A 12,457-nucleotide genomic window follows, 5' to 3' on the forward strand; every position below is an offset into this window, starting at 1 on the left:
GGACCTCTGGGGACAGGGCGGGGCGGGAGGAGGCGGGGCCAGGCCTGGTCTCATAATGGGATGGGTGGTGCTGGACCTCTGGGGGCGGGGGCGGGGCTCTGGGGCGGGGCTGGACGGCTTGTTGCCGGAAACGAGCCATTGACGCTGTGGCCCGGAAGTGGAGCGGCTGTCGCAGTGCGGCTCCGGCAGTGGTGGCGGAGGCTTGTGTTTGCGGCCTTCGGCAAGCGACTGAGATGGCGAGCGCAACTGCACCTGCAGCCGCAGCCCCCACCCTGGCTCCACCTTTGCAGCAGCTCCGGCACTTGGCGGAGGAGCTGCGGTTGCTCCTGCCTCGAGTGCGGGGTGAGCTGACGGAGTTGGAACGCGCGACGGCAGGGGCGGGCTCGGGGAGAGGCCGGGATCGGGGAGAGGCCGGGCTCGGGGTCGCGGAGAGGGCGGGCGGGGGCGGCGGCGGCGGGGAGCCAGGCTCGGGCGAGGGAGGTAGGTCCGCTTACCTTAGCTTTTCCACTCGCCACCATTCGGCCCCCACACGCCACACCCGCAAGTCGGCGAAGCCCAGGAGACCACCGAGGAGTTTAATCGAGAGATGTTCTGGAGAAGACTCAGTGAGTGCGCCTCCTGTCCCGGCTCCCCTTGCCTCAGTTCCTTCAGCGTCCCGACCCCTTTCCCTCTCGCTCTCCCCCAGGGAGGGGACTGCCCTCCCCTGCTGCATCCTTTCTGTGAGATACCTTACCCACCTCAGCACCTGAGAGGGTAAACTAGAATTCTAACATCGACATTCGGGAGGTGTTTTTGAGAAGTCTGGGTCGGTAAGGGAACGCGTATCTTCCAAGTCCGTGCAGCGCTAATGTATTGGCACCTGCCTTCTCTTCGGCCACCCCCCAGATGAGGCAGCTGTGACAGTGTCAAGGGAAGCCACGACTCTGACCACAGTCTTCTCTCAGCTTCCACTGCCGTCTCCACAGGTGGGCTTCACTTTCCTGGAATCCTTGGGCTGCCGAGTTACACCTTAGGAATCCTCTAATTTTCTTTCCACCTTTTACACGCATGCCAGGAGATTTGTTTTCTTCGTCTGTCCAATGAGGTTACCGTTTTTTACTTCACAGGCTTGTTGTGAAGACCGAACTGCCAAGTGCATTTCCTGGCGCGGAGTAGGCAGGTCTTATAAATATTGGTTCAATCTGAAGTTCACCCTGGTGGTTTCTTTTCTGATAATTTTTTAAGCACTTTTTATGTGCTGGGTGTTTTCACATACTTGATGGCCATCTGACAGATGAGCAAGCAGGCTCAGAAGCTCAGGTTAAGATTTAAAAAAAAGCAGGGGAGCTAGAATTTAAATCAAGGTCTATCTGATGTCTAAGGTACACCTATTCTGTTATACTACATAATACCCTTTTTATATTATTTTTTATATTTAATCAGTAACCTATGCAGATAGTATAAAATTCAAAAGATATCAAAGTTAAGTGTGTTAAGTTTATCCTTCCATCCACTTTCTCATTTTTGTCTCCCCCAGTTCCTTTTGCATTATTCCACATACATTCTGTACATATATACATTCATAAACATTTATCTTGTATGTGTCAGCTTCTTTTTACACAAATGGTAAGATACCATAAACACTGTTCTGGACCTTCCTTTAAATAAATTAACAATAGAGCTTAGAAATCAACTCTTAGCAGCTAGTATAAAGTTGTTCCGTTCTTTGTAATGACTGCATGGTATTCAATAGACTAGATATAAACATAATTTAACCATACTCTATGTGGACATTTAAGCTGTTTCCAACTTAGAATTACTGCAAACAGTGTTGTGATGAATTACGTAATTCTGTGTATGTATGTATATCAGTAGAAAAAATTCCCAGAAGTGGAATTGCTAGAACAAAGAATTTATGCGTTTTAAATATTCCTTTATTATTAAACTAATGAAAGTAAACATGTTGGCTGTGACCACGTATGCTCTATGCTTAGTTTTTTCTAGAGCTGTGTATCCTTAATATGGGAGTAAGATTCTTTTAAAATGGCATATTCATTGCCTTATTTGATTTTCATAGTCAATAGTTTTAATTTCTCAGTCTACATATATAGGTGTTTGGAAAGAATATAGGTATCTTCTGCTGCATGTACCTACAGTGATAAACTCTCTCCTCCTCACATACCTTTGAGATTTTTTTTTTTTGAGGCAAAGTCTCACTCTGTCACTCAGGCTGAAGTGCAGTGGCACAGTCTCGGCTCACCGCATCCTCTGCCTATGCGGTTCGAGCAGTCCTCCTGCCTCAGCCTCTCGAGTAGCTGGAATTACAGGCACCCGCCACCATGCCTGGCTAATTTTTGTATTTTTAGTTGAGACGGGGTTTCACCGTGTTGGGCAGGCTAGTCTCGAACTCCTGACCTCAAGTGATCTGCCTACCTTGACCTCCCAAAGTGTAGGGATTACAGGCATGAGCCACCGTGCCTGGCCTACCTTTGAGATTTGTGATGAGGAAACAAGAGATGAATTGTATGACGGCACTTTAAAAGATTCATGGAAAATGGACTATTTCAAAAAGAATAGTTAATATTATCTTATTTTTCTTATCTGCTAACCCCTTTCTTTCAAATACACTTAGGACTTGCTGCTAAAACTCACTGCAAGTAAGATACCACAAGGAGGCAGCATAGAACTGATTTTCTATACATGCTCAGGACAGTAGTTTCACTCATAGATGAAAAATTAGAATTTGGATTTATTTGAAATATATACAAATATTCAAGTATATACATATATTCAAATAAATACATATGTGTATATATGTGTGTATATATACACATACATACACATGAATCATCATTGCCTTCTTGAGATCTCACCACTTTAGTCCTACTAAAAGATGGGTGGTTTTTTTTTGTTTGTTTTTTTAAAATTCCAATCTGCATGGAATGATACTTTAATAAAATTATGTGCTTGGATGTTGAATAAATGTCAAATTACCATAAAAGTTTCTAAACACTCTCAGTCACTGTCCTTATCTTATCCCTGACTGGTCACAGTTTGTAGACTGGCTCCAACCTGGACCACATTTGTATAGTATTGACTTAGAATTTAAGTCAATTGAGGACAAGGAAGATGAGAAAGCCAGTGACCACCTAGAAGGAAAATAGTTAACATCAAGCATTGTTGAGTCCATGCTAGTTACCTTTAGTTACATATTGTGATTCTGTTAAGAGAGAGAGACCTGGTTAGTGATCTAATAACCATGGTCTATCAGTCGGTCTGTCTGTCTGTCTGTCTGTCTCTCTCCCTCTCTTTTCTGTAAAGGGCCAGTTAGTAAACATTTTAGATTTTGTAGCCAACTACCCAACTCCCCAACTCTGCCTTTATAGAGCAAACACAACTACAGACATTTAAACCAATGAGTATGACTGTGTCCCAATACACTTTATTTACAAAAACAGGCAGTGGGGCCTGAGTTGGCCTGAGGACCAGTTTGCCAACTCTTGGTCTAAGATATCATGAATAGCTTGGGATACAGTGTATCAGGAATAAGTTTTTTCCTGCTGTTTCTTAATGGTTTATTGAGTTGTCAGCCCAATGTCTACTATATAGCTAACTCCTCTCTGGTATGTGATGAGTACAGCAGAAGGCCTACCTTCATACCAGGACTTCAGAAAATGTTTGATGATGCTGTAGAAATATCTGCCTTAGGCCGGACGCAGTGGCTTACACCTGTAATCTCAGCACTTTGGGAGGCCGAGGGAGGTGGATCGCCTGAGGTCAGGAGTTCAAGACCAATGTGGCCAACATGGCAAAACCCCATCTCTACTAAAAATACAAAAAATTAACCGGGTGTGGTGGTGGGCACCTGTAATCCCAGCTACTTGGGACACTGAGGCAGAAGAATTGCTTGAACCTGGGAGGTGGAGGTTGCAGTGAGTTGAGACTGTGCCATTGCACTCCAGCCTGGGTGACAGAGCGAGACTCTGTCTCGAAAGAAAGAAAAAGAAAAGAAATATCTGCTGTATTCCACAGTAGAAGGGTTGACCACTTTGATCTAATCTGTTTCCTTTTTCATAGGAAACCCAGAAGTTCTGTGAACAAGTCCATGCTGCCATCAAGGCATTTATTGCAGTGTACTATTTGCTTCCAAAGGATCAGGGTAAGCCACATAGTAGATCTTTGCTAATATTGTGGATTATGTCCTGTGACTTTTACTTTTACCCAACTTGAACATATAACTTTCTCCCACAAAATACAGTCAAGGATAATTTTGTAATGTAAGTGACTTAAATAATCAAGCCATTATTCTAAGATACAGATGCTTTGTTCCTATGACTTCCCATCTCCCCTGCCTTGCCTGACTTGTAAGGCTTTTAATTTTCACAGGCTTCTCCCTCTTCACCCCGTTTTAACACCACAGATGCTGGCTGGCTCTCAGCCCCATATGCAGGCTCAGGCCATCCTTAGTTTCCTCCACCTATATTATATCTCACCCTATTTCTGAACATCTTCATAGGTTAAATGGCCTCCAGCCCTGCCTGTAGAATCATGCATTGATTATAATCATGCCAAAATTATAACTGAATACATGTCATGGATCTTCAGGGTTACTCAAGTGGCTTAAACTTCAAGTGTTTCATCTACAGTTGTTAAGAGATCACGGTCTTTAACGAATGAATACATGGTGTCACAGAAAGATTTTGTTCCAGATCTCTTTTAAAGAAAACACTAAGGAATGGCAGGAGGGGCAAGAAAATGCTATGGGGATATAAGTTAGACCTGAGTTTTGTGTTAGCTTGTAGGTTAAAGCATGTGGGTGTACATTACCTTATAGTTCTGTAATGCTTAGACTCAGGAAAGCAGATGGTGCTTCTGAAAAGAACACCAGGCTGCTTATTCTTTGGGTTTGGCCACAGGGATCACCCTGAGAAAGCTGGTACGGGGCGCCACCCTGGACATCGTGGATGGCATGGCTCAGCTCATGGAAGTACTTTCCATCACTCCAACTCAGAGGTAGTGATGCCACAGTTTAGGTTATCAGTTATTGGGGTTCCTTGCCTAAGAGGGGAAAAACTCATTTTAACAGCAAAGTTACTGACAGCTGAGAGTAATGACCAGCAGGAAGGAGCTTTTTAGGAGACAGGAACCTAGGTTATTAATTTATCCTTATTGATTTCTTTCCCCAGCCCTGAGAACAATGACCTTATTTCCTACAACAGTGTCTGGGTTGCGTGCCAGCAGATGCCTCAGATACCAAGAGGTGAGTAAAAGTGGGAAGTGGGCCGTGTCTGCTGCCCAAAGCAGAGAGACCTCTCATGTTTAGCTTCCAGCTTTGTAACATGTATATATTTGAATTTATATAAACAGTCTGGTGAAATATATATATTTTATTATTAAAATTAATAGGTAGGTATTAATACTGTTTGTCATTCTCTAGTTCTCATACTTCTAAATTCCACTCCGCTTTGCTGTGGCTCTGTCTCTTGTCGGACAAATATGGTTTGTTTTCCTAGTCCTAACCCAAGAGTAGTATTATGGAGCACACAGAAGCAGTTATGAGGTAGAGACAGCTAAGCCAAAACAGTGGTTGTCCAAGAGGACCATGATGATAAACATCATGTGACCATTTTATTTCTTCTTGTGGTGAATAAAATACAAGCTTTTTAAACCCCTGTCTAGATACCAGGGGATGTAGTGAGAAGAATTTTTTATTAAACCACCACCCTTGTCAACTGTCCTTGGCACTCCCTTTAATAGGAACAATGTGGTTGTTCCTTGCAGCCTTAAGAAAATTCTTGGGGTTTTCCTCTAATTCTAGTGCTTCTGATTTTTCACTCATAGATAACAAAGCTGCAGCTCTTTTGATGCTGACCAAGAATGTGGATTTTGTGAAGGATGCACATGAAGAAATGGAGCGGGTGAGGGGACCTCCATCATTGGAAGGCAACTCCTTGACTAGTAGATGAGAATTAATTATAAAGAGAGATTTCCTAAGCATTGCCAGATAGGTCCCCTTCTCACTACTGTCCTCTGTCTTCCATCTCCCACTCCTTGTTAGTGTGTGATTTACTACCACTCCTCTCCGTTCCCTTACTGGACAAGGAGAGCAAGAAACAGGATTTATGAAATGATTCTACTCTGTAGCCATTAGTGAAGTGGCTGGCTAAGGTTTTTTTTTTTTTTTTTTTTTTTGAGATGGAGTCTTGCTCTGTCGCCCAGGCTGGAATGCCGTGGTGCGATCTCGGCTCACTGCAAGCTCCGCTTCCTGGGTTCATGCCATTCTCCTGCCTCAGCCTCCCGAGCAGCTGGGACTACAGGTGCTCGCCACCACGCCCGGCTAACTTTTGTATTTTTAGTAGAGACGGGGTTTCACCGTGTTAGCCAGGATGGTCTCAATCTCCTGACCTCGTGATCCGCCCACCTCGGCCTCCCAAAGTGCTGGGATTACAGGCGTGAGCCACTGCGCCCGGCCTGGCTAAGGTTTTTGGACAACTAAGGCACGGTGGTAAAAGTGTAATAGGCCTTTGTTTTTTTTTTTTTTTTTGCATTCACATACATCATGGTATGTCTTAGGCTGTGGAAGAATGCGACCCTTACTCTGGCCTCTTGAATGATACTGACGAGAACAACTCTGACAACCACAATGATGAGGATGATGTGTTGGGGTTTCCAAGCAATCAGGACTTGTATTGGTCAGAGGATGATCAAGAGCTCATAATCCCCTGCCTTGCACTGGTGAGAGCATCCAAAGCCTGCCTGAAGAAAATTCGGATCTTAGTGGCAGAGAATGGGAAGAAGGATCAGGTGGCACAGCTGGACGACATTGTGGATATTTCTGATGAAATCAGCCCTAGGTAAGCATGATCTCCACTTGAAACATCTGAGCAGCAGCTTTCTGATCTCAATTTGTACTGGGAAAAAACCGGGAAAACAAGGTTTTCCCAGTGTTTTTATATTTTGAAATTTTTCAAACCTATAGGAAAGTTAAAAAAGTACCTTCGGTGAACACTCCTACATCCTTCTATTAGATTCGCCTATTGTTCACATTTTTTTCCTATATTGGTTTATTTCTCAAGAGAGATGTTTCATATTTATTCCAGAATGTTTTGAGAGTAAATTGCAGGCAGCAATGACATTTCACCCCTAAATACTTCAGTATGTATCTCCTGAAATGCTCTTATTCCTACTCCACATCCAAGATGTGGATTATCACATCCAAGAAATTTGACATTGAATATAATAATATTATCTAATATTCAGATTTCTCCAGTTGTCTCTATCTAAAATGTCATATAAATTCAGGGTTCTGTCAAGGTCCCACATTGCATTTAATTGTCATCTCTTTAGTCTCTTGAAATCTAGAACAGTTCCTGTCCTTTGTAATCTTTTTTTAAAAAATCAACATTTTAAAAAGAAACCAGGTCAGTTGTCTCATAAAATATCCAACAACCTGGATTCATGTGATGGTTACTTCTCATTTTTGCAAGAATATCATATAATTGAGTGTTTTATACATCTCACTTTATCATATTAGGGAGGCACATGGTGTTGGTTTGCCTCATTATTGGTGGTACTAAATTTGATCACTTAAAGTGGTGCTCACTTTAGTAAAGTTATATTTTACTCTAGTTTTAGCTTCCATTGATGACCTGCCTGCCTATATTAGTTATTAAACTGATGTTTTCATATCCTCACATTTTTGACTGAATTGATCATGCACCCTACTATGAACTAAGGGAATTTTTCCCCCCAACTTCCTAGTGAAATGGGGTATGCGTGTTTCAGTAAAGACTGGTTGAACTTATTCTGTATTGGTTGCCCAGTTGCCCAATTTTAAAAACTGACAGGCATTTCTGGGACAGTTTCTTACTGTGACATCCATAGTTGTGTATTAGAAACAACTTGGCTGCATTTCTTTTTTTGTTAATGATTACTTTTGTTTTCTGCTCTTAGTGTGGATGATTTGGCTCTGAGCATATATCCACCTATGTGTCACCTGACCGTGCGAATCAATGTAAGTACTGGCTTTGAGGGAATAGCTACAGGTGTAATGGGCGGAACTTCACTAATCACTAGTTATTTCCTCTAAGCTATAGGGTACATATTTATTTGTCACATTTGGATGCAAGTACAACAGTAATGTCACTGTTCTTGCATGTGTTTGGGGTTGATAAATATTTGCTGAAGTTGAATTATAATAGCCATGAGCTTTGATAGTTCTCTCTTCCATAATCACCTGGGTAATCATTTAGAAAAGCCCAAAGACCTTAGAAAATGCTGCTTTAAGTCTGGGCGTGGTAGCTCACACCTGTAATCCCGGCACTCCGGGAGGCTGAGACCGGCGGATCACCTGAGGTCAGGAGTTGAGACCAGCCTGGCCAACATGGCGAAACCTTGTCTCTACTAAGAATACAAGGCCGGACGTGGTGGCTCACGGCTATAATCCCAGCACTTTGGGAGGCCGAGGTGGGCGGATCATGAGGTCAGGATATCGAGACCATCCTGGCTAACACGGTGAAACCCCGTCTCTACTAAAAATACAAAAAATCAGCCAGGCATGGTGGTGCGCGCCTGTAGTCCCAGCTGCTCGGGAGGCTGAGGCAGGAGAATGACGTGAACCTGTGAGGCGGAGCTTGCAGTGAGCCGAGATGGCGCCACTGCACTCCAGCCTCGGCTACAGAGCGAGACTCCATCTCAAAAAAAAAAAAGAATACAAAAATTAGCCGGGCATCATGCGCCTATAATCCCAGCTAACTCGGGAGGCTGAGGCAAGAGAATCACTTGAACCCGGAAAGTGGAAGTTGCAGTGAGTCGAGATTGCGCTACTGCACTCCAGCCTGGGCAACAGAGCAAGACTCTGTCTCAAAAAAAAAAAAAAAAGAAAATGCTTCTTTGAAAAGAAAGTCTTGATTACAGAGTAATTTAGGAACTTCTCAACCTGAAGTCACAAGTTTCTAATTTCTAGACTAGGCAGCAATTAGATTGAACTCTAGCTGTTCATGAAGTAGCTGGCTGAGGTCACAAGTTTCTAATTTGTAGTCAGGGCAGAAATAAGTGTTCCAGAAACATACTCTGTTCTAATACAAACAGTGTGATTTAACCATGGAGAGTCAAGTTTCTTATAAAAATCTGATTTTATTGTATTCTTTGAAGTTCTGCGCTGTGCCCTTTGCTAGAGACACTTCTGTTCTCTCTAATGGTATTGGAAAGAGCAGTAAAACTGCCAAATAGCTTATATTTTACAATCAAATGTATCAATTCTAGTAATAACTGATAAATTGAATAATGGAAATTAGATTCATCAGAAGTGTCTTCATGATGTACAAACACCTTGAAGTAGAATAGGATCCTTTTGGGCATTAACTTTTTTTGGCATTAACTTTTAAAAAATTGACTTCCCAAGAAACAAACGTTTTTAGCAATATGCCTAGTCAGCTATCCCAAACATAGTATCTGCTCTAGCAATTTTAAAATGTGTACTGCATATGCATTTTATATGTATTGATATTTTATGTTAAACGTCTCCATGTTATCCTTATATTGGTGTTCTTAAAATTCTTTATGCGTTTTTTTTTTTGTTTTTTTTTTTTAAAAGGAGCCTTAGTCATTTCTGCTTTATATTTTGAGCTATTAGCATTTGGGACCAATTCAGGTTACATTTTCCTTTTTCTGTCCTTTTTTAAATTGAAAATATTTTAGATCTAAAAAATTTATTAAAATGTTACAGCAATGGTATTAACAAGATCTTGCTAAATGAAAAGAACCCGTTTTCCTGCCACCCTAACCTAATCAGCATTTTTAAGTTTTGCATACTTCCTTCAGATTCTTTTTCTAAATGATTTTTTTATTACTTGGGTCTTTTAAAATATTTGAGCTCACCTTTTTATGGTAGGGCTCAGGGTAAATAACTTCTGTGTTTCTTTTCTAGTCTGCAAAACTTGTATCTGTTTTAAAGAAGGCACTTGAAATTACAAAGTAAGTATGAAGGCTTCTCAGATAGCTTTTTGAGAGTAAAACGGAACTCCTGTCCAGACAGTCTCAACTCCCTAGCCCCCATTTCAAGGAGTGGGAAAGGGTGGGTGTGGGATTTTCTTTCAACTTCAGTTGTGGGGCAGTTGAGATTCTGCAAAGAAGCTTCCCTTTAAAAACATTTTAGTTTTCCCCCTCCTGAGGGTAGGTTTTCCCTTGATGCCCTAACAAGTTTAACTTGTTTCTTTCCTATTTTATTCTCAGAGCAAGTCATGTGACCCCTCAGCCAGAAGATAGTTGGATCCCTTTACTTATTAATGCCATTGATCATTGCATGAATAGAATCAAGGAGCTCACTCAGAGTGAACTTGAATTATGACTTTTCAGGCTCATTTGTACTCTCTTCTCCCCCTCTCACCATCATGGTCAGGCTCTGATGTCTGCTTTTAAAATGGAGCTAGAATGCTTGCTGGATTGAAAGTGAGTGCCTGTCTATATTTAGCAAGAGAAACTATTACCAAAGATTGTTGGTTAGGCCAGGTTGGCACCTATTTATAAACCATATGCATATAATATATTTTTCTGTGCTATATATGAAAAATAATTGCATGATTTCTCATTCTTGAGTCATTTCTCAGAGATTCCTAGGAAAGCTGCCTTATTCTCTTTTTACAGTAAAGTGTGTTGTTTTCATTGTAAAGATGTTGATGGTCTCAATAAAATGCTAACTTGCCAGTGATTAAACGAGTGCCCTTCAAAAGTGTCTGTTTACCAGAAATACAGTGGATTGAGACTAGAACATTGCTTTCATTTGGGTTTGTAGGTTTAAAAATCTGATTCTGATCAGAAGTATATTTAGAACAAAACACTTTATTTATAAAAGATTACTCCAAAATTCATCTTAGTATTTTACCATGTTACATATTATTATCAGCAAGTCCTTCTGAATATTATCCCAGATTACTCCCTGTCTCACAAATATATTGGCATTGAGCCCATTTGTTATGTTTGCCCACCTTATTGAACAGATCTATTTTCTTTATACATACTTGTGTTGTCCTCTGTTATGTGTGTCCCCAAATGTAAATACCAAATTTTTATAAATTAAAATGTTTTAGTGTATTAGAGATTTTGTGTAATTTTAAGGGCCTTTTCAGTTCATCCTTTTGCAAAACCATCACCACTTAATTGTACTTTTGCATCAATCTAGAAGACTGCATATTGGAAAGCAGCGTAAACCTGTAATGATGTATATTCTGGTGAGCTGAATAGGGCCTTATGCATGTCCTACAGGTCTCCGGCACCTCTCATGCCCATCATCTTCCTTCTGTAGGTGTAATTCATCACATATGCCTTTCTGCCCTCTTTAGGTATAATCAGCAACAGCAGTCATTCTTTGAGTGACTAATGTATACTTGGGGTTGAAATTCTTTAAGCCAAATGAGTTTTAATTGACTGTTTTGAAGTGCCATTTTGTACTGTTAACAAGTGTCATAAAGGGAAGGAACTAGAATCAAACTGATAGAGTGCCAAGGCAACAAAAAAACATAAACAAAATAACTTTGTACAACAGGAGACTAGTTCTTTTATCCTTTCATATAGAGCCTATGTTTTATATACTTTTATATTTCTCTGCTGGACCAAATTCATGTTATTAACATCAGACTTTAATTGTGGGATACTTAATGAATGTAGAACTCTAATATAAAGACCAAGGGCCGGGCGCGGTGGCTCAAGCCTGTAATCCCAGCACTTTGGGAGGCTGAGATGGGCGGATCACGAGGTCAGAAGATCGAGACCATCCTGGCTAACACGGTGAAACCCCATCTCTACTAAAAAACACAAAAAACTAGCCGGGCGAGGTGGCGGGTGCCTGTAGTCCCAGCTACTCGGGAGGCTGAGGCAGGAGAATGGCGTAAACCCAGGAAGCGGAGCTTGCAGTGAGCTGAGATCGTGCCACTGCACTCCAGCCTGGGTGACAGAGCAAGACTCTGTCTCAAAAAAAAAAAAAGACCTATCTGTAGCTGAATTTTTCTTTCAGGTCCTATATTGTATAACTTCGTTCAGTCATGTTTGGATCTTTAAGGATAACGATCAGGGAAAGCACTGATCAATGTAAATTTTTTTTTTTTTTTTGAGATGGAGTCTCACTCTGTCCCCTAAGCTGGAGTGCAGTGGCACAATCTCAGCTCACTGCAACCTCCGCCTCCCAGGTTCTCAAGCGATTCTCTGGCTTCAGCCTCCCAAGTAGCTGGAACTACAGATGCACACCACCATGCCCAGCTAATTTTTGTGTTTTTAGTAGAGATGGGATTTCACCATGTTGGCCAGGCTGGTCTCGAACTCCTGACCTCAGGTGATCTGCCCACGTCAGCCTCCCAAAGTGCTGGGATTACAGGTGTGAGCCACCGAGCCCAGCTTGATCAATGTAATTTTGAGATTACCTAAAAATTCCATTTTGGGATAATATCCCACTTCATCAGAAATATAAGAATGATTTAACTGTTAG

General features: G+C 41.7%; 1 protein-coding gene across 5 annotated transcripts; it reads left to right on the forward strand.

Moving 5' to 3' along the window:
- Positions 1-34: 34 nt before the first annotated feature.
- Positions 35-10,692, forward strand: CCNDBP1 (cyclin D1 binding protein 1). Of its 5 annotated transcripts, XM_005559323.4 has the most exons (11): positions 169-342; positions 546-605; positions 886-965; positions 4,057-4,138; positions 4,896-4,992; positions 5,166-5,239; positions 5,821-5,897; positions 6,553-6,833; positions 7,933-7,993; positions 9,908-9,954; positions 10,213-10,692. In XM_005559323.4, exons 1-11 carry the CDS (start codon positions 234-236, stop codon positions 10,325-10,327), a joined length of 1,083 nt encoding a protein of 360 aa, XP_005559380.1. In that variant the 5' UTR covers positions 169-233; the 3' UTR covers positions 10,328-10,692. The 5 variants fall into 5 exon arrangements, with proteins under 5 accessions (XP_015307911.2, XP_005559380.1, XP_073851744.1 ...); XM_015452425.3 differs by lacking the exon at positions 886-965 and having other exon boundaries at positions 35-342; XM_073995643.1 differs by lacking the exon at positions 4,896-4,992.
- The last annotated feature ends 1,765 nt before the right edge of the window (positions 10,693-12,457 follow it).

The sequence above is a fragment of the Macaca fascicularis genome, chromosome 7 (genome assembly GCF_037993035.2).
Source record: "Macaca fascicularis isolate 582-1 chromosome 7, T2T-MFA8v1.1".
Lineage (NCBI taxonomy): Eukaryota > Metazoa > Chordata > Mammalia > Primates > Cercopithecidae > Macaca > Macaca fascicularis.

What these genes read in the sequence shown, in the direction of transcription:
- CCNDBP1 (XM_045395344.2), top strand. Translation starts at nt 234, where the DNA reads ATGGCGAGCGCAACTGCACCTGCAGCCGCAGCCCCCACCCTGGCTCCA. An exon ending in GATGTTCTGGAGAAGACTCA is followed by an intron (nt 606 to 4,056) that starts GTGAGTGCGCCT and finishes CCTTTTTCATAG; the next exon opens with GAAACCCAGAAGTTCTGTGA. An exon ending in TCTGATGAAATCAGCCCTAG is followed by an intron (nt 6,834 to 7,932) that starts GTAAGCATGATC and finishes TTCTGCTCTTAG; the next exon opens with TGTGGATGATTTGGCTCTGA.